We start from the raw sequence: 26,130 nt of genomic DNA, 5'->3' as shown, positions 1-26,130 counted from the left end.
GGATAAGTAGTTAATTGCCAACTCTGCTCTTGATCTGTGCTTTCTGGTTTCCTCTGATATAATTAACAGCACCCAGGGAGTCTATGTCTCTCCTCCTTCCCTGCAAACATATTTTGTGCAAAATTCTTCCCACCAAGGGGATTGCCTACCCAATTTAGAATGGTGCCAAAAGGAGAACTGTTGGCCCTGAATTTCCAGATTAGATGACACTCATTTCACCAAACCTCTGCTTAACCCAAAAGGATCCCTTCTGGGCATTTCCACCTCAACTAGAGATGCACTAGAAATGGTCTCTAGAAATGGTCTCTAGTGTGGCTCTCATGCAATTGAAACATTGTGAAAGGATGCTAATTCTGGTGGTTCCCTAACCATCACAGCCAGAATCCAGGAGGATTTTGTTGGTCAGGCACCATGTTGGCAGATGCTGACAATTCCTGGAATGACTTTGGATCCACCTTGCTCTGGTGAAGGCTCCAGTCCATTGAGGAGACAGTCAGATAATCACATAAATACAAGCAGAATTATTACATGCACACATGATTTTGATACAGAATCAGAGTTGGAAAGTAATCTATGTCAGACATTTTAGAATAAAATACAAACATTTTCCCAAGAAGGGTATTGCCAAGGAAAGACAGAGGAAGGAGTTTGTCTCCTCAATTATGCAATAAAAACAAACCATTTATGGAACATCCCACATATATAATCATTTTGAAAACTCTTCAAGGACAACATTATCATCTCTATTTTACAGATGAAAAAGAACCAGGTAAAAATGAACCTGCTGCTGCTAGAAATGGCAGGATGCAGGGCGTGGAACCTGATAGGCACTCAGCTGGTATGCACACAGTTGCTGAATTAACAAAAATTTGAGAAGTACAGAAAATATTCCAACAGAGAGCTAGGAGAGGACTTAGGTTGCCTGTATTTGGTATGGAATGAAGCACTATCAGGTTTGGCCTAAAGTATATAGGGGCCTTGACATTATAAAATACAATAAGAAATGCTGTATGCTTATTTGTTTGGTAACTATACAAATAATTCACATTTCTTTAGCAACTGGTTCCATCATGCAATAGCCTAGTCACAAGATATTGGAGAATTCAACAGAAACAAAAATGAGGTTAATACCTGCAATATCTACTAGAAAGAGTTGTTGTAAAAACTACATGAGACCATCTATACACAGTCATATTGTCTGCAGTTTTTCAAAATATTTCAGCATGGATATTTTTGTGACACAAGGGTGATAATTGTTTTTGACCTATACCCTGGGGTAGTTAGCATTTGAATGACCAATCAAAAGCTCATGTAAACAGAAAATCAAGTCACCCATGTTTATCTCTGATGAATACCAGAGGGTTGTTACTCAGAATACTTGATGCTGCAAATGATTTTTCAGTGATAAAATGGTGTGCACAACGGGCTCTTAGTATTGTACAGACTTCCTTCCCCACTCTTACATAACCTGAAAATAAGAATCCATCTAGCCCAGTTGTCTAAACCTTTCAAAAGGGTGCGCTCAGACCATGAAGTTCTGGGGATCTGATGTACAGCATGGTGACTACAGTTAATATTCTATTATGTTCTTAAAATCTGCTAAGATGGATTTCACACACATACACATACGCATACACACACACAGTGAGGTGACAGATGTGTTAATAAACTTCACGGTGGTAATCATTTCACAATATATGCTGCGTGAAATCATCACATTGTACACCTTAAATATATAGAATTTGTATGTGTCAATTATACCTCAGTAAAGCTGGGTGAGGAAGAGGAAATGGTGTCCTCAGCTGAAGACTCTCCCCAGTCCTGTTTTTAGATGCTCTGGAGGAAATTTCGTCACCTGATGCTGACAAGAAAATTAGTCCAATCCTGATGCTAGAATATTGTCCCACCTGCTTCTAATGAAACATACTTCTGTTCAGTGTTCTCCAGTTCCACCAAAAGACACAGGGACCGTCTAAAGCAGCTCTGTCCAACGGAACTTTCTGAGATGACACAAACGTGTAGATGACACTAATAAGGTAGCAGTACAGGTGGTCACTGGCCACTTGAAATGTGGCTAACGTGACCGAAGAACCAATTTTTGTTTAATTCCATTTAAATTTAGTAGCCACATGTAGCTAGTGGCCACCCTGTTGGACACCAGTTTCTGAGCTTACAGAACAAGGTTGTGTCATGTTTTGGTGCCTGCTGGCCATTAACTGTTTATATGTGTGGCAGAATTCAGTCTGCAAGTTGTGTTCAAGGCCATGCTAGATGGTAGAGTTGTGGGAAAGGGAACCTGTAGCTCTCCTCTATTAGCACTGTGGACCATGTCAACTCACGATGCACAAACAAATCAGCTGAAGTGAGTTCTCAAAAGTGGCAGCACAGCTGCAGGGACTCCGGAGGCGAATCTACATCCTCAGAATTACACAACTTAATATTAAAATGAAAATACACAACTCAGAGGCTGTCATAAAATTAAATTACCAACCATGAGAAAGCACCAAGCAGAGTATGTAGCCCTTGGCAGAGATATGATACTTTTCAACCTTGAACACACCAAAACTGTCTATTTTCACCACCTGCCCCCTACTTTAATTAAATACACAAGCTTTGATAAAGTTGTATCTATTTGGGAAGGAACATATAAACAGAGCGTAGGAAATAACACCCATCCTCTCCCCAATCCCAAAAATAAACATTATAAATATTTCAACTAAGAATTTGGTTTGGAAGAAGGAAGTCCTTGTCACAATAATTCTTATAAAACAAAATAAGTGATAGAAATAAGGCAACTTCCTTGTTTCTGAAGACCATCACTTGTAGCCCATTTATGCTGGTTCCTTTTTCCCCCTAATTGTTTTCACTGGTAAAATATATACAAAATTTACCATTTTGAGGAGTAGAGATGGAAAGGGAAGACGTTTGTCAACAGGTATAAAGTTTCAGTGAGATAAGAGGAATAAGACTGATGTCTTATTGCATAGCAAGGTGATAACAGTTAATAATAATGTACTGTATACTTACAAATAGCTAAAAGAGATGCTTTTCAATGTTCCCACCACAAAAATGATAAATATTTCAAGTGATGGCTATGCCATCAGGATTAGCTAGATATGACCATTCCACAATTTATATGTAACCAGATATGATATTGCACCCCATAAACACATATATTAAAAACAACTTTAATAAAAAAAAAGAAAAAATACCATTTTAATTGTTTTAAGTGTACAGTTCAGTAGTATTAAGTATGAAGTATATACTACTCTATAATACTATTAATTCAAATTTCCATAAGTTTCTGTCCTCAAAGGTAACAGAATATACTAATATGTAAAACAGCATTTAAACATGTACAAGATTAATATCAAATTCAGAATTGTGCTCATGAGGGAGCAGGGAAAGAAGGTGTTCAGGAAAGAAATAAAAGGGGTCTTAAGTTTTATCTATGTTTATTTTTTAAAGATATAATGAAATAAATATGGCAAAATGGTAAGACTTGACCAAACTGATATTTAAGTACATAAGCATTTGTCATATCATTTTTGATATTTTCATGTATTTGTCTAACTTTTTTTTTTTTTTTGAGATGGAGTTTCACTCTTGTAGCCCAGGCTGGAGGGCAGTGGCACAACCTCCACCTCCCGGATCAAAGCGATTCTCCTGCCTCAGCCTCCCAAGTAGCTGGGACTACAGGCACGCACCACTACACCTGGCTAATTTCTTGAAATTTAGTAGAGATGAGGTTTCACCATGTTGGCCAGGTTGGTCTTAAAGTCCTGACCTCAGGTGACCCATCCACCTTGGCCTCCCAAAGTGCTAGGATTATAGGCATGAACCACCACGTCCAACCCTTCTTTAAACTTTTTATTTTGACCTAATTTTAGACTTACAGAGAAGTTGCAAACATAGTACAGGGTATCCATATACCTCTTGGCTTACACCCCTAATGTTAACATCTTATACAGCCATAGCAGAATGATCAGACCAGGTATTAACTTTGGTACAACATGATTAGCTAAAACAAAGATGGTATTGGAATTTCCCATTTTTCCACTAGTGTCCTTTTTTCATTTTACAGTTCTCTCTAGAATTACACGTTGCATTTACTGGTTCCTTCTCCTTAGTCTCTTGCAGTCTGTGACAGCACTTTAGTCTTTCCTTGCCTTTCTTGACCTGACACTTGTCAGTTACTTTGTCAAATGTCCCACAGTTGGAGTTTTGTCAGATTATTTCTCATGATTAGGTTGAGATTATACGTTGTTGGCAAGAATACCATGGAAATGATGTTGTGCCCTCAGTGCATCCCATCACAGGTTCAGGACGTCTCTTTCTTGTATACTTAAAATATTTCATAATTTTGATAAATGAAAAATAAATAAGTAGCTGTATTAGCCTGGGTTCTGTAGAGATACAGATCCAATAGGAGATGGATAGATGGATGGATGCAAGGAAGGAAGGAAGGAGAAAGAAGAAAGAAAAAGGAAGGAAGGAAGGCAGAAGGGAGGGAGAGAAAAAGAAATAGAAAAGGGAAAGATTTTAAGGAATTGGCTCATGTGGTTATGTGGGCTGAGAAGCCCCAAGATTTGCTAACTGCAAGCTGGAGACCCAGAAAAGCCAATGATATAGTTACAGTCTGAGTCTGAAGGCTTGAGAAGCAGGAGAGCTGATAGTGTAAGTGCCAGTCTGATTCCAGGAGCAAGGAAGGACTGTGCAAAATCTCCTTCACTCAGTGTTTTGTTTTACTCAGGCCTCAATGGATAGGATGATGTTCACCCACACCGGGAAGGGCAACCTGCTTTACTGGGTCTACTGATTCAAATACCAGTCCATACACAAACACCATCGTGGACACCCCCAGGATAATGTTGAACAAATATCCGAGCACTACATGGTCTAGCCAAGATGATACATAAAATTAAGCATCATAATAGCTTAACTTCTAAATTAGAAACTTCCTACTCTGTATATTTAGGTTCCAAATCCCATCAAGTCAAATGGATCTTAGGAAGTGTTCCAATTCTTAGTTATTATTGGCTTCAGGCCTAAGACATTATAAATCCACAACATACTATCATTTCCAAAACTTCAAGAAGCTTTATTATAGTTGATCTTGCTTCAAGAAAAAAGGTAGTTTATACTACTTAGATAATGTAATAATTGTAATCCAAGAGAAGTTAGACCTGCAAGTCAAATTAAGCCCCTAATAAAGAAATTAACATGAGCTGTATTGTTAATGAGGACCCCTAAGTCCCCTGATCTTCTTTTGGAGGTGAAGTTACCATTCAGAATTGACTACATTTCTCAGCATGGCATCCTAAGAATAACGTGTGTCATTGCTATTTCTATGATGCTTTAGAAAGGAAAACCTAAATGATTATATGGTTTTCTAGGGCAAGAAAAGTGTGTTTCAGGTACTTTCACTACCTGAGTTGTATATTTTAAAAGTTGTATACACATACAGAGAGAGGGAGAGAGAGACAGAGAGAGAGAGAGAGAGAGAGAGAGAGAGAGAGAAAGAGAGATTATAGAGAATATATCTGATATGGTTTGGCTGTGTCCCCACTCAAATCTCAAATTGTAGCTCCCAAAATTCCCTGGTGACGTGGGAGGGACCTAAATAATATTTCAAGTTTTCTCTGAGGTTGCCTCCCTTTGAAGCTCTTCTGTCCTCGGGATCACTCTAAACTTTGGTGGTTTAGGCTGGGAAATCATTTCTTCCTTAAATGTTTATATTGAGTTCAAAGTGCTCCATTTCCATAAGTAATGACAACACAGAGTTTCTCCCCCAGCTCCGCTCCCCCTGCATGGAGAGAAAGCTACTTATGAATTCTTTTCTAGGCCCCCAGAGTTCTGAAAGACAGTCTCCGAGTTTTTATGAAAAGCCAGAGCAAAGACTCCAGATCCCATTATGCCAAAGAGAAAGCTGAATGCTTATTTTAAATCTCATTTTGGCATGCCACAAATGTGGACACCATTGTTAGGCCAGTCCTGTACACCATATGTATCTCTTGCAAGTCTCTTAGAACATGCTGTTCCCCTCAAGGAATCTTCCAAGGAAGCAGAACATGGGTTTATTTTGGCCTGAATCAACTCCCCCAGGAATCTTCCAGGGAGGAGGTGGGTGGTCAGCCTCCTGAGACAAGAGTGTGTAGAGGTTAGGACATGGGCTCTGAAGCCAGACTACCTATGTTTGAATCCGGGTTCTTGGGTTTATGATCGGGAATGTGAGAGAGTTATACAACCATTCATGCCTTGGTTCTTCCTTCTATTGAATGGGGCATATGATGATGCTTAACTGATTGAGTTGTTGTGGGGATTAAGCAAATGACACATATCAAGTGCTTAATACAAGACCCAGCATATAAGAAGTGTTAAATAAGTGCTAGGGAAAATTAGCTAGGCATGGTGGTGTACACCTGTAGTCCTAGCTACTTAAGAGGCTGAGGAAGTTTCCTTGAGGCAAGGAGTTTGAGGCTGCAGTGAGCTATAATGGCATCACTGCCCTCCAGCCTGGGCAACAGAGTGGGACCCTGTCCCTAAAAATAAAAAATAATAAAACAAATAAAGTAAATGCTTCAGAACAAGTTGCTTCTGACTTAAACAGCTTCCAGGATTAACCCAGGTCCACAATCACCCAGGGGAGTTGTGGGCAGTCTGTGGGCACTTGCCAGGCTGCACCTGTTGGGTAGTAGAAGCTGCTTCTTTCCAACTCCAAGTCTGCCTATTTCTTCTATCATGTCATCAGAATTCCTTAAACAATCTTACTTAACAGAGCCTACAAATTTAAGCCACTTCTACAGTGAAAACCCTGAGAGTGAGTCATGGCAAACTTTAGCTGTAATCTTGTTAAATGGAAATGGAGACAGACAAATATTTGGAAACAATCTTAAAAAACTGATAGATTCTAATGCTTTGAGGTTCTTTTAGGTCAGATAAGTGTTTCCTGGCTTTCTGCTCTCCATTTGTAAGTGTGTGTGTGTGTGTGTGTGTGTGTGTGTGTGTATTTATACACATGCCCCCTTATTTAGAGCTCTAAATCTCCTAAGGATGGGAACCATCTTAGCCACCTGACAAGAGAAGTAACCTCCATGCATTCATCCTTCTACCCTCAAGAGGGTTGCTCTTCAGTCTAGAATGATATGGGCATAGAATATTTTGGAAGCAAAGGGACAGATTCTGTGGATTTATATCCCCCTTTTTCCTTTTCTCTTTCCATATTCCTAGTTCACACTCAGTTCTTTGTGTTGCCAAGGTAACCAACAGTCTCAGAGCACAGAGTTCTGACAGTTGGACTTTTAGCCACTGAGACTCAGGATATGAAGGATTTCTGATGTCTCCCCTTTTTGCCTCAGGAGTCAGCAGCACTTCTTCCATGTGGGCAGCCACCGGGGCAGGGTATGACAGTGTGTGTGTGTGTGTGTGTGTGTGTGTGTGTGTGTGTGTGTGTGTGTGTGTGTATGTACACACATGTATTCTTCAATCCTACTTAATCTGGGGCTTCACAGAAAAAGCTGTACTAAAAAGTGTCATCAGACAGTGGGAAGATGGGCATCTAAATATCACAACCTTTCTGGAAAGTAATTTGCTATCAATTTAGCACAGGATTGTGATATATTTGTGATGTTTGGTCCATTAATCCTACATATAGAAAAATAAGAGACATAGTCAAAGATTTATGGAAAAGCAGGTTTACTACAGATTTATTTGGTAAAAACAATAACTCCCACCTAATGATCACTAATAAGAAGTGGTTACAAATTGCAGAGTAACAAACATACATATATGTTTGTTTTAGGCTCTGCCATAAAATAATCTCAGTTTCAACAGACATGACAGCCACATTGACATATATGTACATGTGGATATATTGTATAAGTGTACAGATATATATGTACATTTATGTAAATAGAAAAGATAAGAAAGTCCATCAAAATGTTTTGATAGTTATCATTACCTTTAGAAGGTGGGGCTATAGCATATTTGTTTGTATCTTCATACGTTTCTATATTTTTCCAATTGTATATGATAATCATCTTTTCATGATACAAGATCTTACAAGTGTAGTAGGACAAATGATGAGAGGTGGACATGCTTAGCAGAAAGGATTATAACACAATGAAACAAGTTTTGAAAGGCAGAGGGCTGCCTCTTTTGCCCTTCACTGAGAGATTGTAAAAACAGGATAAGAATTATATCTAAAAGGGGTAGTTCTGAATAGAAAAGGGAATAGGGCCGGGCATGGTGGCTCATGCCTGTAATCCCAGCACTTCGGGAGGGCAAGGTGGATGGATTACCTGAGGTCAGGAATTTGAGACCAGCCCGGGCAACATGGTAAAACCCCAACTCTACTAAAAATACAAAAATCAGCTATGTGTGATAGCAGGCACCTGTGATCCCAGCTATTCAGGAGGCTGAGACAGGAGAATCACTTGAACCTGGGAGGCGGAGGTTGCAGTCAGCTGAGATGGCACCACTGCACTCCAGCCTGGGTGACAGAGTGAGACTCTGTCTCAACAGAAAAAGAGAAAAAAGGATGGATACTGTTTTTGCTTAAGTGCCATGATTCTCTTCTCCCCACTCCCACTTATTTTTTCTTTTTTTCTCTTTTGAATCTACTCAAGTTGAGAGAGATTTGTGCCTTTGAACTCCATGGCATATTCATCCTCTAACAGCGACACAGAGGACTGCAGCTCCAAATCCATTTCCAACCTGAGCCTCTCCGTGGGCTATTTCCCCTGTGAGGACACAACCTCCTGTGAGGACACAACCTCCTGTGAAGATGTGCCTTCCAAGGGTCCTTCCATCCACTTCCTCCCTCCCATCCAAGGGACATGGGGCACTGAAATGATACGGAGACCCATGAAAAGACAAGACCAAATTGAGGACCAACCAGAGCAGTTTTGCAAACTAAGATCCTCCTGGCCTGGGATGTGGACGTCGGCTCTGACAACACAGACTCAATAGCTAATAGCCTTCTAAATGGCGACAACCTGTTGATAGACAAGTTCCCAAAAGAAACGACAAAACTGTCTGTCAGCAAACTGGATAATCTTGTGCAAGAGTTTCAGACATTTCTAGAAAATCTGAAAGATGATGAAGATGATGACGCTGTGTTTCCTGAAACTACTCAGAAAGATTTCCAATTGTCCGGAGGCTCCCCTCTGGAAATGGCTCAGGTCAGTCACCAAGAACACGATGCTTGTCAAGACCTGCCCAAGTGCAAACCACCAGAAAATAAAGATGTTATGCAGTCTCCACAGACTCCTCTAAGGCTTAAGGAACATGAGCTGGCTGAGGTGAGCACAGAGATGCCTCACAGGACAGGGGAAAGGCCTGGGTTGAACCACAGAATCTTGCAATCACTGGGAGGCAGGTTCCAGGGGGTCTGAGTGATACCAGTGGTAGACAGATAACAAGGAAAGGAGTCAGGGTGAAGATGTAGGGAAAAGACTGAGGAACGCTGAGAGAGGGTAGCAAGCAAGGAGAAGGGCTAACAACTATATCTCCCTTCCTGCCAAAAACATAATATCTTCAATATCAATGGGCATTGAAACTTTGCATTGACATTGGTCTATTTTTTTTTTTTTTTTTGAGATAGTCTCGCTCTGTCGCCCAGGCTGGACTGCAATGGCGCAATTTTGGCTCCCTGCAACCTTTGCCTCCCGGGTTCAAGCAATTCTCCTGTCTCAGCTTCCTGAGTAGCTGGGATTACCGGCATTCGCCACCACATCCAGCTAATTTTTGTACTTTTAGTAGAGATGGGGTTTCACCATGGTGGCCACGCTGGTCTCAAACTCCTGACCTCAAGTGATCCACATGCCTCAGTCTCCCAAATTGTTAGGATTACAGACGTGAGCCGCCGTGCTTGGCCTACTTGGTATATTTTTGCTAAATGAATGTGAATTCCATAAATGAATAAATGTTGACTTGGCTGTTGTCATGGCTACGTCTACCCAACACATCCTTCATTTTCTTGGCAGATGATAAGTGAGGCAACTGCCAGCCAAAGGACAAGCGCTCCAGAGATCTCCTCAATCCTGCCAGAGCGGCTGGAGAAGGACGACACTCCTTCCCACACACAGACCCCGTGCTGTCTTGGGTGGGCCTTCAGCTGGCTGAGGCAGCGTGTCCTCTCCTCTGTGCTGAGGAGGGAGCACCCTGTAAAGGCCACCAACTGTCCCTATCGGCCAGCACTAAGGAAAAGATGCTTTCACAGAGGCAAGAGAATTCAACCTCAAGAAACCCTTGAATTAGAACATCCCATATAGACAGATTTTTAAACTTTTTGGAAAGTTTAAAATAATCTATAATAAGGATTCCATTAATAATCCCCATCAGTTTATTTTTTCCTCAATAAACAAAATAAATGTTCTTGTTACTCATGTCTTCCTCTTCCAGCACACCATCTTGACTCACACTGAAAGCATATGGTGCCAGGCACAGTGGCTTTGTGCTCTGGGAGTGCTCTGGGAGGCCAGGGTGGGTGAATCACCTGAGGACAGGAGTTCTAGATCAGCCCAGCCAACATGGTGAAACTCCTTCTATACTAAAACTACAAAAATTAGCCCAGGATGGTGGTGGGCTAATATAATCCCAGCTACTTGGGAGGCTGAGGCAGAAGACTCACTTGAACCCGAAGGGCGGAGGTTGCAGTGAGCCGAGAATGCACCACTGCACTCCAGCCTGGGCAAAAGAGTAAAACTCTGTCTCAAAAAAAAAAATAAAAAAAAAAAAAAAAAAATTAAACAGAAATTTTAAAAAAAAGGAAATAAAAGAAAGCGTATGTGTTGTCTAGAAGACAAATGTATTCTCAGGAAATTTTAAGTAGTATTATGCTTCCTAAATGGAATTATTCTTTTTCTCTCCTCTCACCCATTCCTACTGTATTTTACCCTAGTTTACTTATTTTATGGATTTTAACCTATTCTATCATTAACCAAAATCCCCAATTTCAGTAGGCAGCAGTGTGACCCATCAGATTCCCATGGTGGCAGGACGATTTGGGTTGAACTTGCAGCGCTTGAGCGAGTGGCAATGGGTATTGAGTCACTGAGGAAATTAGTTTCAATTTCAGGAGATGGGACAGCACTTCTGATATTCCCTGGCGACCTCATGGGTTCCAGCATGTGTCGCCTTGACTGTAGTAGTGGCCCACTTAGGAGCAATGTGAGGACTCTGAACACCACTTAACCATTCTAAGTCTAGCTGTCCTCATTCAAAAGATGTGGAAGACAGTAATACATACCTCACAGGGTTAGTATGAGAGTTTATCAGATAACACAAGTTTATGATATAACTGTTGCTGCAAGTACTTTCTTCTGAGGAACTCTCCAGATAACTTGAGAGGGATATCCAAGAGTGAGAGTTAATTAAGGGCCAATTCTCACTGAAATATTTCCAACACAGAGCAGTATTTACCAAAAGTTCAGGATTTTTAGCAAATCTTAACCAAATCCTCTCCCAATCCATCCCATTGTGCCCTCTGAAATTCCTTTGCAATTTTGATCAAACCTTCCACTAAATGTCAACTTCTTTGAGGAAGGCTGTCCTCAGCCTTCTTGACCTGATTCTCATCCCCCGAGCATCATTACCATTCTCCTCCTTCTTTCGCTGGCACTACCAACCTGTGTGACCTTCAGAATTTATGTCACAAAGCATATGACTCTTTAGTTTCAAATTTCTTCCTTTCCTCAATTTCAATTCCCTTATCCATCTCCTTCCTCTCTTCTTCCTTTCTTCTACAAATATTTAGCAAATAGGAGTGACAGATACTTTTCTAGCTTACAAACAAACAAACAAAAAATCTCTCAATCTTTAGGTTCACATGACTTATTTAAGAGATAAAGCCAGGCAAACATATGACTATACAGGGTATGAGTGATAATACCCTGCAGTGAGTAAACACTGAGTTCTAATGAAAGAATAACCCATTCAGCATGGGGAGGTTAGTTGTAAAAGGTTTCCTATGTGAGGTTCTTTGAGTTACAAATGAGGTTATTTAAGGTGGAGGACTTTAACTGACTTTAACTGGTGTGTAGTGGAGGTAGGAGATCTTGGCTGGTTAATAATGCATGTGAAAGACAGTGTGGTGAACATGGCCCAGGAAAGACAACACAGTGGGAGGAAGGAGATCAAAAATCGGGCCCTTTTAGGAATATGTGCTCAAGATCACACCCTGAGAACTCTCACTTTGTCTGCTTCCCTGAGAACACCTGCCCAACCCACAACACACTTCAACACATTCCTCCACCTTTGCCTGATCTTTGACTTCACGAAAATTTGGAGTCCTATCACCACACCTGTTCCCTGACTTCTATCCACTTCCCTCTAGATCCAACCATACACCTCCTTCCCCAACTTGGCATGTCTACCACATCTGGTAACGTCTTCCATGCCTTGCCCTTCTCTTCTCCCAGATATTTTAAAAATCGATACTCACAAAGTTCCCCAAGGGGATATTCTTGTTCCTCACTCCAGCCAACACACAAAACCACAGGGATTTCTCTCTCTATTCCCTGACTGTCTGGGAGACTCATCCTTAAAGATCCTGCTATAGGGTTACTATGGGGTAATACTGATGCCTCAGGTAAAGGATCATGACCCTCCTTTAGCTGTTCCCTAGTCCCTGCCCTGCCACCTTCTTGCCAAGACCTGTACTTTTCAGCCCTCTTTATATATCTATTTCACCTGTAGACTGTGAGCTTTAAGGACAAGCACCAGGTCTTAGTTCCTTTTTATTGCAAATCCTAACAAAGTTGGCTGGGCACAGTGGCTCACGCCTGTAATCCCAGCACTTTGGGAGGCTGATGTGGGTGGATCATTTGAGGTAAGGAGTTTGAGACCAGACTGGGCAACATGGTGAAACCCTGTCTCTACTAAAAATACAAAAATTGGCCAGGTGTGGTGGCAGGTGCCTATAATACCAACTACTCAGGAGGCTGAGGCAGGAGGATCATTTGAAGCCAGGAGGCAGAGGTTGCAGTGAGCTGAGATACCACCACTGCACTCCAGCCTGGGTGATGGAGCAAGGCTTTGTCTCAAAAAAACAAAAAACAAAACAAAAAATCCTAACACAGTGTTTAGTACGGGGTAATCTAGTTCTCTGACTCTATATAATTCTTTAAATGTTTTAAATATATCCTATCTATATAATTTTTAAAAAGTGAAACACAACAGCTTAAAGAGTTGCTATTCTTTAAGTCAAAAGTGACTCGTCAGTAGGGTCAAGAATAGGAATGGAAAGGGAGGGAGACAAGAAGAAAATGTGGCCATCAAGTAGAAGTCAAGTGCGATGATAACCTATCGATTGAGAAATGTATTAAGACCAGAGGAATTTATAAACTAAATTGAAAATTTCATTCAACAAATATGCATGGAGCCTTACTGTTGCTTTAGACTAGACACTATCATAGGCCTGAAAGAAAGATGAGCTCTTACCCTTAAGAGACTTGCAACCAGTTTTGTTATTTTAATTCTTACTCTAGTAATTAAGCTCTAGGACAAACTCAACCAAAATACTTTTTAAAAGACTGTCTACACTAAGTAAAACATGCTGTTCTTTAGTTTCATCAGTGTTTTACAAACCTGCTTGGCAGGTATGAACTTTTCCCTAAAATTTAAGCAATATGCTTTCCAAGCCTTTAATAAAGTAAGCTTTCCGTACACTCTGAGGTTAACTGTCATGCTATATATTAAAATGCAAGACAAAGTATTTTAAAATAGGAAATATCTCAATATCTCTTCATTATAGTGCCAAATATGTTATCGGTCAGGCAAGGTGGCACATGCCTATAATCTCAGCACATTGGGAGGTCGAGGCTCAAGGATCACTTGAGCCCAGGAGAATGAGAGTAGTAAATTCACAGCTCCAGAGGATATATGGGTCCAAATGTAACTGGCCACAAGAATGGTGTCTAAAATCCTCTTACAAAACAAACAAAACAAATGAAGCAAATTGTAAATGATTTCCTAGAGAGTACTGAAGTCCTTTCCCCAATAATAAAGAACAATTTTGTTGACTTAAAATGAATAGTTAATTGCTTCAAAAATATGTCTCCCATTATAAATTGCAAGTGGGAGAACTTATACAGCATGCAGAACAACCTCCAATTTCAAGATGGATGAGTGGGTTTTATATTGCATTGCCTGGAGTCAATCTTTCCCTGCTACTTACTAATACCTCAACAAATAGAACAACACCCTGCTTTCAGGAGCAAAATAAAATCTTCATCAGATGACAGTCACTGAGTCAGCCAGTCATGAGCAGAATGAGTAAAAAGACTCAGGACAAATTCCCCCAAAGGATTATTAGCCTAGATCAAGAAGTAACAAGACAAAACAATTTCTATTTTATCCCACCTTTCAAAGGAATTCCATGGTTTTAATGCCCATTTGATTTCAACATAATATGCTTTATAAGAAACGACTTCCATGACATTTTCAAATGATATGGTAGACATCATCGTTTTTCAGATTGTGGCATTCAAAGAAAATTCATCTCATTACTACTGAATTCTCTCAGTACCAAAGAAAATCAGAATGGCAATTTATTTAGTTTCCCCTCATCTGCATCTATAAAGATTATTATAAGCACAAATCTCTAAAATAAAGAGCTCTCACTCTAGGGTAGAGGTTTTACCGCATACCCAGTCACAAAAGAAAAGAAAGCTCTTCAAGCATCTTCATAGTTAGTGTGTGTTTGGATAGTTGTTTTCAAGTTTCACTTTCATCCATCCTTCTGCCATGCATCTGTCTTTGGGGCGTAGATTTTCCCCAAGCAGGAAATGGGCATTGAAAGGACATTTTTTCTTCAGTAAAATGACTTTAGAAATCAAGTTAGTACCATATTGCACAAGCAACTTAATAATTGATTCATATAATGATTAAAAAAATGGATGCTAAAACAATTGGGTGAATCACTGTCAGGGGAAAAAACATGCACATGGTCTCTAAGATTACCCCACAAATCCTTTTTAGTTATCAAGAGGATTAGGCACCTTTACAATGAAGAGATCTGGTCAACACCGTCTTAGCCAAGTGATTAAACTTATGCTAGCTAACATCACGCACCTTCTGAGGAGAAGCAATGTACACTATGTTTAATTTGAATCTAATTATGAGGACACAAACAGTCAGATGAGTCTAGACTATAAGACATTTTACCAGACAGCTGTCTTTGACTTTTAAAACATGTTAACATCATGAAACACAAAATAAGAAAACACAAAAAAGACAGGGAAACAAGATGGTTCATAAAAGAGACAAAAGAAACATGATAACCAATTGCTATTTGTGATTTTTTTTTTTTTTTTTTCTTGAGACAGAGTTTCGCTCTTGTTGCCCAGGCTGAAGTGCAATGGTGTGATCTCAGCTCACTGCAACCTGCGCCTCCTGAGTTCAAAAGATTCTCCTGCCTCAGCCTCCCAAGTAGCTAGGATTACAGGCATGCATCACCACACACGGCTAATTTTTTATTTTTAGTAGAGACATGGTTTCTCTATGTTGGTCGGCTGGTCTCAAATTCTTGACCTCAGGTTATCCCGCCTCAGCCTCCCAAAGTGCTGGGATTACACATGTGAGCCATTTTTGATAGAATCTTTGATCAAAATAAAAACAAACAAACAAAAATGGCTAAAAAAAAACACTTTTTTGTTCTGAATGTGGACTGTACATTAGATAATAGGATTGAATATTTGCTGGGTATAATGAGAAAATATGGCTATGTAGGAGATTGTCCTGGGTTCTTAGGAAATTTAGGCTGAAATATTTAAGGGTGAGGTGTCATAATATCTGCAACTTACTTTCAAATAGTCCAGGAAAAAAGAGAGAGATAAAATGAGAAAGCAATAGGGAAAATATAAAGAAAATCTCTAGTAGGCAGGTAACACAGATCTCTACTAAAGTATTATATTTTCTATACTTGTATGATAGTAATAGCTTACAATATATATATTTAAAATATCAAAACATTTACTCTAAAAAAATCTTAGATAATAATTTGATTTTTCAAGTGATATAAACTGGGTAATTCTTTAATCTGGACTCATTCATTCAACCCGACACCTGCCTTTGGGTTCATAGCTGGCTGCAAATAATTTTCAGTCTCATGGATGGGTAAATATTCATCCTTCAAGTTCTAACTATAAAAAGGCAAATTGGTTCAGTTAAAAGCAGACTAGCATCTAGGTACTTTTCCAGAACATATAAAATTTCAGGAGTTTATCTAGCTTATGCTGAGATTAAAAAGGATAATTTTTGCCAAATGGAGAGGGAGGTTCTCTGCCCTTTGAAATGTGTGCAAGTTTCAAAGCCTCAATATCTCAGGTCTACCTCAAAACATTGTACATTTCTGTTTTTCACAAATCAAGAACAGCCTGACACTTCTAATGCTAATAATTTCTTCAAACTGTTTTGATATTTTCTTTTATTTTGAGCAGTGACAGATTGTTCTGCTTCTTCCAACCTAACAAGAACAGGCATAGTCACCATATAACATATTGTGCACTCTGCGGGACTTCTGAGAGTGAAAGAGGTTGCTCTATATAGTCTTTTGTTGTTGTTGTTGAGACAGAGTTTCACTCTGTCACCTAGGCTGGGGTGCAGCAGCACGATCTCTGCTCACAGCAACCTTCACCTCCTAGGTTCAAGTGATTCTCATGCCTCAGCGTCCCAAGTAGCTGGGACTATGGGCATGAACAACCACACGGGCTAATCTTTCTATTTTTAGTAGAGACAGGGTTTTGCCTTGTTGGCCAGGCTGGTCTCAAACTTGTGGTCTCAAGTGATCTACCTACCTTAGCCTCCCAAAGAACTGAGATTAGAGGTGTGAGCCACCACATCTGGCCTATATAGTCTTCATTAACATTTTTAAGCATGTGTCTCTTATAAAAGCGGCAGATCCTCTCTTAAACTAATGTACATATTCACATTCATTGGCCACTTTGCAAATAATTTAAAAAGTTCAAAGACTCTCTGAATCTTATTCTACAATCCCAGGTTAAAAACCCAAGTTCTTAAGTCTGACTTGCTGGCTTCAATTCCCAGTCCACCACTTATTTGCTGTGGATCCTGGTGAAGTTACTTAACCTCTCTGTGCTGTTTCCTCATCTACAAACTGCAATACAAATGGTATTAGCCTCAAAGTGCGGTGGTAAGGATTAGGACCTGGCACATAAAACTGCTTACAAATTTTAGCTGCTGCTAGTTGCTGTCACATGATTCCTTTGTTTTAAAATCTGCTACTGCTTCTAGTGACTATAAAGTCCAGGCAACCTGCCATTAAATCTCTCTATAATCAGATCCTGAGGTGGTCTTCTGGTCTTATTTCACAATATTCCAGCCTGCCCCTCACATTCCAGAATCTTTATGCTACTTGTTCATTGTACCTTCGTGCTCCAGTGCTTTGGCCCATGCTGCTACCTCTTCTTGGAACTGCCCTAACTGCTACTTCTCCAGTCTACCCTGCTGCCCACCTACTCCCAAATGAGCATTCAAGACCCAAGTAATATTGAAGCTCCTCTGTAGAACAGAGCAGGCTAGAATTAACTTCACTCTTCCTCGTGCCACCACAGCACTTCACTTTTACCTGTAGTTAGTGTATATTTTATCCAGATTTACAAAAATGTGCACTCAGCTCTTTCTGTCCCACTAGACAAAAGCCCCTATGTTCTGCTTATCTTTGCATGCTCCAAAGCCCCGGGCCCAGTTTCTTGTACACAGTAGCTCCATGATAAATAATTCATAAAATGAACAGTTAATCTGGAAAAAATAATTTAAACAGATAATATCTGAAATTAAATTTCATTTCCTTTCATAAAACTTAACTAGCTTCTACTTTAACTCTAGTCCATGAACATTTATATGAGGGGGTTTAGGGGGACAAAGCATAGTGTGTATGTTCCCTGTGTGGGAGAGTTCAGTTTTATTCAATACACGAAGCTAGTTAACAAAAGAATAACCATGTCATTCTACTTCTCTAAGTACAGACTTATAGTCTATCCTCTCTTTTGAATTTAAAAACTTTTTTTGTTTGTTTTTTCACTCTGCCCAATCTTTTTTCTTTTAATTATACTTTAAGTTTTGGGATACATGTGCAGAATGTACAGGTTTGTTACATAGGATACATGTACCATAGTGGTTTGCTGCACCCATCAACCCGTCATCTACATTAGGTATTTCTCCTAATGCTATCCCTCCCCTAGACCTCACCCACCAACAGGCCCTGGTGTGTGATGGTCCCCTCCTTGTGTTCATGTGTTCCCAACGTTCAACTGTAACTTATGAGTGGGAACATGCAGTGTTTGGTTTTCTGTTCTTGTGTAAGTTTATTGAGAATGATGGTTTCCAGCTTCAACCATGTCCCTGTAAAAGACATGAAGTCATCCTTTTTTATGGCTGCATAGTATTCCATGGTGTATATGTGCCGCATTTTCTTTATGCAGTCTATCATTGATGGGCATTTGGATTGGTTCCAAGTCTTTGCTATTGTGAATAGTGTCACAATAAACACATGTGTGCATATGTCTTTATAGTAGAATGATGTACAATCCTTTGGGTATATACCTAGTAATACGATTGCTGGGTCAAATGTTATTTCTATTTCTAGATCATTGAGGAATTGCCACACTGTCTTCCACAATGGTTGAACTAATTTACACTCCCACCAACAGTGTAAAAGAATTCCTATCTCTCCACATCCTCTCCAGCATCTGCTGTTTCCTGACTTTTTAATAATCACCATTCTAACTGGTGTGAGATGTTATTTCATTGTGGTTTTGACTTGCATTTCTCTAATGACCAGTGATGATGAGCTTTTCTTCATATGTTAGTTGGCTGCATAAATGTCTTCTTTTGAGAAGCGTCTGTTCATATCCTTTGCCCACTTTTTGATGGGGTGGTTTTTTTTTTCTTGTAAATTTGTTTAAGGTCTTTGTAGGTTCTGGATATTAGACCTTTGTCACATGGACAGATTGCAAAAATTTCTTCCATTCTATAGGTTGCCTGTTTGCTCTGATGATAGTTTCTTTTGCTGTGCAGAGCCTTTAGTTTAATTAGATCCCATTTGTCAATTTTGGCTTTTGTTGCTACTGCTTTTAGTATTTTAGTCATGAAGTCTCTGACCATGCCTATGTCCTGAATGGTATTGCCTATGTTTTCTTCTAGGGTTTTTATGGTGTTAGGTCTTATGTTTAAGTCTTTAATCCATCTTGAGTTAATTTTTGTTTAAGGTCTAAGGAAGGGGTCCAGTTTCAGTGTTATTTCTGAGGCCTCTGTTCTGTTCCATCATGAGTGAACTCCATTCACAATTACTACAAATACATTTAAATACCTAGGAATACAACTTACAAGGAACGTGAGGGACCTCTTTAAGGAGAACTACAAACCACTGTTGAAGGAAATAAGAGAGGACACAAACAAATGGAAAAACATTCCATGCTCATGAATAGGAAGAATCAATATCGTAAAAATGGCCATACTGCTCAAAGTAATTTATAGATTCAATGCTATTCACATCAAGCTACCATTGACTTTCTTCACAGAACTAGAAAAAAACTACTTTAAATTTATGTGGAACCAAAAAAGAGTCTGTATAGACAGTGGTGCAAAGACAATGCTAAGCAAAAAGAACAAAGCTGGAGGCATCATGCTATCTGACTTCAAACTATACTACAAGGCTACAGTAATCAAAGCAGCATGATACTGATACCAAAACAGATATATAGACCAATTGAACAGAACAGAGGCCTCAGAAATAACACCACACATCTACAACCATCTGATCTTTGAGAAACCTGACAAAAACAAGCAATGGGGAAAGTAGTCCCTATTTAATAAATGGTGCTGGGAAAACTGGCTAGCCATATGCAGAAAACAGAAACTGGACCCCTTCCTTATACTGTTGGTGGGAGTGTAAATTAGTTCAACAATTGTAGAAGACAGTGTGACAATTCCTCAAGGATCTAAAACTAGAAATACCATTTTACCCAGCAATCCCATTACTGGGTATATACCCAAAGTGTTATAAATCATTCTACTATAAAGACACATGTACATATATGTTTATTGCAACACTGTTCACAATAGCTGCAATAGTTCCAAAGTCTTGGAACCAACCCGACTGCCCATCAGTGATAGACTGGATAAAGAAAATGTGGCCGATAGATTCTATGGAATACTATGCAGCCATAAAAAAGGATGGGTTCATGCCCTTTGCAGGAACATGGATGAAGCTGGAAACCATCATCCTCAGCAAACTAACACTGGAACAGAAAACCAAATACCACATGTTCTCCCTCATAAGTGGGATTTGAACAATGAGAACACATGACCACGTGGAGGTGAACATCACAGACTTGGGCTTGTTGGGTGGCTAGGGGAAAGGGGAGGGAGGGCATTAGGACAAGTACCTAATGCATGCAGAGCTGAAAACCTAGATGATGGGTTGATAAGTACAGCAAACCATGGCACATATATACCTGTGTAACAAACCTGCATGTTCTGCACATGTATCCCAGAAGTTAAAGTAAAATTTAAAAGAAAAAAAAGAAAAGATAGGTCCAAAAAGAGTACAAAACATCCAGAACAGTCCAGAAAGACAGCTGATGACCTTTTTCTCTAAAATATCTTAATATCACAGTACCAAATAGCCTAAGTATGTCAAGGCAAGCATATAACTACTACTACAACAATAAAGGATTAGGTAAAAAACAACAAACAAGAAAACTGATGGAACAATAAGAATTTGTGATCTGAACCACAAATGAAAACATAGAATACAATTAACTCTTGTATTGTAGTTAAGATTCCACCAGTGGTAAGGGATTACACCTCAGCTCAAAGTAATAGTCACAAGAAACTCTCAGGGCTATTTCAATCTGAAAGCTGCCATAATTTCTGCAGAGATAGCACATGCTGTCATCTGCCTAGAAACTAAATGGATCCTGCTACCATGGCTGAAGATTGCACATCCCTAATTTAAGTCTCCTCTTGGCTGAAGCAGCTCTGGGCTGTGATTTGACCAGGAGACTAGAACAGCATCACGGAATGGAAGGAATGCAGAGCACACCCAGGGGACCCTATCTCATTTCTTCAATTATGATGCACACAGCCTTGAGCTACTGCTAAATAATAGATTTAAAAACTATTGAAATCCCTTCCCCACTTCTCTACTCCTGAAGCAATAGGAAACTATGGCTCACTGAAACGATGGAGTCAGAATCCAGGTTTCCCCAAAATATCATAATATTAAACCACACATCCACTAAATAAGAGTCAAAATTGTCTTGAAACCTCTTCCCCCTTCTTAAAAAAACTGTTGAGGCTACATATCTAAAAGCCATCATAGATACTTAGGCCTCCTAATTAAATGTATAAATGCATGGCGTCTTGAGAGAAAAAAACACCACTTGCTCAGTTATAGAGCCAGCATATATGCACACATACATACACATGCCAATTATTTGATCATTTGCTAAATGTGCAAGCTGTTCCTCTGTCTAGTTATACGCTAGCATATCTGTCTCTAAAGGAAAAAAAAAAAATCAAAGCCACTGGCTGCCAATTTCCCAAGAGGTGAGGAGAAAGCAAAGCAACTGAGAATGAAAAGACTGCTATGGCTTTGACAAGATGAGCAAATAGCTTCTAACAGCCCACAAACTTCACACACACACACACACACACACACACACACACACACACACAAACACGGTATCTGCTTGAAGATAAAGCTCTAAAAGCCCAACTAAATCTCTATCTGATGGTAAAAGTGAGCCTAGATATTTGGTAGAAAAAGGAGAGAGTACTAACAAAAAAAAAAAATGGAAAGGAAAACATTTTATGAGTTACATAAAAACAAGACCATTTACATATTGTTTAAGTTATCATGAACCAATCAAGCACAAGACGAACCAAATCTGGCACAATTCCAAATAAGACTGCCATCCCCAAGCAGTGTTTCTAGAATTTTTAGTACAAATTACCTAAAATAATATTTAGTTCACAAAAGATAGTCAGGAGATAGAAAGCCTCAATTCCCACATAATAATGAAAGTGATAAAGACTACAAAACGGGTACAGAGAAAAGGGTGTAAAGGATAATGCCATAGTAGATGCTTTTCTTTGGGGATGACATTATCTCAGTGACTACAAATTGCCGACTTACATTACACTACCGGGTGGAGGGATGATACAGGCAGGCCTGAGTGGAGTGCTAACAGTACAGTTCCATGGCCTTCCTTGGCCTAATGAAGAGAAGACAGAGATGAAACTGGACAAGGGGCTTCCACCTCATTCTTGTGTCTGGGTGCATTCAGCCTCAGAAGTGGTATAATCAGACAGCTTTCACCACTATCATCCATGAACCCAAGGACCACCGACACAGAGGAGAGAATAGGGTGTTCCCTGCACTCTTAGGCAAATGAAATTTCATATATTTGCCAGTTGCCAAAACACCTAAGACTAAAAGTACAGCCAGGAGCAGTGGCTCACACTTGTAATCTCAGCTCTTTGGGAGGCCAAAGTGGGAAGATCACTTGAAGCCAGGAGTTCAAGACCAGCCTTGGCAATAAAACAAGACTGTCTCTACAAAAAAATTTAAGCTGGCACACATCTGTAGTCCCAGCTACTCAGTAGACTGAGATGGGAGGATCACGTGAGCCCAGGAGCTCAAGGCTGCAGTGAGCAAGGATCGCACCATTGTATTCCAGCCTGGGCAACAAACTGAGACCCTGTCTCTTAAAAAACAAACAAAAAAAGAGTATAATGTATAATATTACAAATTTCCTTTGTGTAAAATAACCCTAGTTTCCCACAAATCTCAGCTCCACTGGTCTGTTTTTGAACTAAGTAAACCAGTTCAGACAACCAAGAGTCTCTTTACTGACTCACCTTGGAGAGGGACATGCGAAGGACACATGGACAAATGTTTCCTTTCATCCTTCCTCTGAGTTTCAATCTAAGGTAAGGCAAGTAGAAAAGGTGAGGCAAATAGAAAAAATATTTTTTGTTAGTACTCACTACACTTAAAAAAAATTTAAAACCAAGCTTAGTTCATGGACACAGAGGAAATTCATGAAAGGAATGGAACCAGACATCACATTAGCTCCCCACAAAGGTACCAAAGCTGTGTGAGAGGATGTTTCCCTAACTTCCTTGCTTTCTGTGACTCTAGCCAAGGTTTAGAAGGATGAGAATCACATTACTATTATGAACACAATCCAGGAGGTTCCAATGTCTTTTTGACATCCATGCCAGGATGAGCATCTAGGCAAATCAGAGAAAGTCAGACAGCATTACATTCACACTCACTGGCTAGGTGACCGTCAGCACACTCCTTACCTCTCTCATATCCCCATCTAGATCACTGAAGTGTTAACTCTTACCCTGCATGGGTGCCATGAGGATAAGGTAATAAGTAGTGTCAGGGCTGTGCCTGGTACANTTATGAACACAATCCAGGAGGTTCCAATGTCTTATTGACATCCATGCCAGGAAGAGCATCTAAACACACTTTAGGATATGGCAAATCAGAGAAAGTCAGACAGCTCTACATTCACACTCACTAGGTGACCGTCAGCACACTCCTTACCTCTCTTGTACCCTCATCTAGATCACTGAAGTGTTAACTCTTACCCTGCATGGGTGCCATGAGGATAAGGTAATAAGTAGTGTCAGGGCTGTGCCTGGTACACAGCAAGCATTCAGAAAAACTATTTGTAGAATGAATATGGAATTGAATTAATCAAATGCTTGTTACTTGGTAGAAGCTCAGTAAATAGTGGTTTTTTTTCTTGAGCAGGGGAATTGGGAGAAAGTGGGTAAATATGTTTGTGAGAAACCATCATCTCATATTGTAAGCCTACTGGGTTATTAATGGGTCAACCAGCAATTCTCACTGGTGTAGATAAGGGGTTAAAAATGGTCTGTGAGGTGAAGAGTGATGAAGGACTCGAGAAGAGGGCTGTGCTTTTTATTTCATGTGCTACCAGGTCTGTGTTTTCCTTCTCAGTGCCAAATGAAGACTGGCTCATCGCCTGCCACACCACATCTTACTACGACAGCCACCTATGTTAGTCATACTATCCTTAAAATTTACAAGTTTTAAATGGGGGAGTGTATACAAACACTCCTAAACTTAATAAGTAGACTCACTAGAGTCAAGTAACTTTACTGCTGGAAAAAAATTCACACACACTGAGAGGTAACTGCAGACTTTAGAGAGGACTGAAATGAACCATGGCCAGAAGTGAGTTCACTTACATTTTTAAAAGCTGATTTATTTATTTTCAGGTCTTCAAATCTTGTATGTACTTAGCAACTAATCCACACAAGCTCTTTGATACTGAAAAGGAACAAATACAAAAACAACAAGTTAAAAGTGATTTCAAATTATAGCACACCAGAAAAAATAAAAGTGGCAAATGGCTAATTATTATGTAAACAAAGAACATCAAACTAGATAACATGAGTGTAATTAAAAACAACAAAACTTATGTTAAGGACTTCCTTCCATCCATCCTTTCTTACCTATCCTCCTTCTTCCTTCTTCCCCATCCAGCACTCCACCCTTCTCTCCCTTCCTTCCTCAGTTCTAATTGGACAACCTCAAATACTCCCTGATGACTGATTTTTATGCTGAAACTACCTTCATTAATTTTTATAGCACAAAGTAGTAGTAGCATATGGTAGGTGCTATGAATGTTTGTTGAGTAAACGAATGAACCATGGTTTTGCAATATTTTGTTAAGATAAAAAAATAAGAAATGCCCACAATTTATTATTTTGTTGTCCAACGGTAACAAGTTATAGACAATATTTAGAAACACATACACCATTTCTGACTTGCATTTCTGATTCTCTTATCTCTTTTAAATAACTCATACTTAGGAGAAAATCCCTATTAGTATATGTGGGCACATATATCCTCACCATGATATGGTAATAAAATATATTTTGGTACTAAAATAATATATAAGAACAGTAAAATTCCTTTTGAGATGCTCTCTCTTCATATACCTCAGAACTACCTGCATCCAAAGGAGAAACTAAGGTGTCTCCAAGTTAAATACAAGAGATATTTTTTATATCTCTTGCCCACACATGTTTTACAAATGCATACATAGTCAGGGCCAGTCCTACACAAAATTATGATATATGGATGTGGCTGTTTCTTTCCTTCTATCTGTCCTTTTGAGGATTCAGAAACCCTGTATGACTAATCAAATGATTAATCAAGTAGAGAAGCAAAAGGATCTGCTCCAAGGTTACAACAACTTAGTGAATATCCTTCATGAGGACATTTTTATTTTTAAAAAAGAGCTTCAGAAAAGGCAGGTGCTTAACAGTGAAATAAAATGCATTACTGACTATGGAATTTCAGGAATGAATGGGAGTGTGGATTGTCATCATGGAATCTCTCAACACCCCATCAAATCACATCAGGTAAACATCTGTCCATTCTGCTTTCTCTTACAGCTGGCTTCATATATGGCTCATATACACACACCAATCCCAGCAAACTTTAAATAATTTATTATATATAGGCAAACTGAATTTTAAGACTAGGATGTCCTCTGAAAGTAAACAGTTCTCTTAATGAGCAGTTTTCAAAGTGAGCTCCTAGGAATCCCACCCTATGTTGCTTCTGAGAGCAGAGATAGAAGTGAGTGGACGTTCAGCAGTGGGCAGAGCAATTTCACTTTCATCTGTTTCATACTTAGACCCAAGATTTAGTTGGAGAAGTGGTTCCCTGAGCTGTTTATGAAAGAGCTGAAACAATCAATGTAACCAAGTGATAATTAGATTAAAAGCTAGTGCAGAAAATCCCAGTCAGTCCACAACACAGCTGATTTAACACCAAAATCTAACCACCACCTGTCACAGGGCCTTTATGGTAAAATACAAGTCCCAGCCTGAGTCTCAGAGCAGAGGTCAGCCTGGGTCTGAGCAGACAGGAGCTGGGCATTCTCTTCTTCCCTACTCAGCCCCCTAGTCTCCTTCCTTGGAACATCATGAGCAGAGGAAGGGCACCTACGCTTCCATGAGGATGGAGCCAACAGTAAGAGGACAAGATTAGGGTGTGTGGGGACCTGTGGATATTCACAAGATGGAGAAGTAAGGGTATCCAGC

At 39.6% G+C, this 26,130-nt stretch overlaps 2 protein-coding genes across 4 annotated transcripts in view; one reads left to right on the top strand and one right to left on the bottom strand.

Moving 5' to 3' along the window:
* The window catches only part of LOC108288189 (liprin-beta-1-like), a 137,282-nt gene that overhangs the window by 93,235 nt on the left and 17,917 nt on the right, over positions 1-26,130 (bottom strand). The window contains exons 2-3 of one of the 3 annotated variants that reach the window (XR_001818632.2): positions 24,262-24,343; positions 22,891-22,957 (exon numbers count right to left, since the gene is read on the bottom strand). The gene's annotated coding sequence lies outside the window, so the exon portion shown is untranslated. Of the gene's footprint in view, positions 1-22,890; positions 22,958-24,261; positions 24,591-26,130 lie in introns of those variants that run through there. The other 2 variants (XM_017507075.2, XM_037730904.1) reach the window with 2 other exon arrangements.
* On the top strand, positions 8,457-10,528 carry CUNH12orf71 (chromosome unknown C12orf71 homolog). The gene is given in 3 exon segments (XM_037730905.1): positions 8,457-8,914; positions 8,917-9,182; positions 9,987-10,528. Coding segments are annotated over 3 exon segments (813 nt in total). The 5' UTR covers positions 8,457-8,655; the 3' UTR covers positions 10,275-10,528.

This window comes from Cebus imitator, unplaced genomic scaffold (assembly GCF_001604975.1).
Source record: "Cebus imitator isolate Cc_AM_T3 unplaced genomic scaffold, Cebus_imitator-1.0 Scaffold367, whole genome shotgun sequence".
NCBI lineage: Eukaryota > Metazoa > Chordata > Mammalia > Primates > Cebidae > Cebus > Cebus imitator.
Note: the sequence above shows the minus strand (reverse complement) of the source record. Positions and strands in the feature narration are given on the sequence as shown.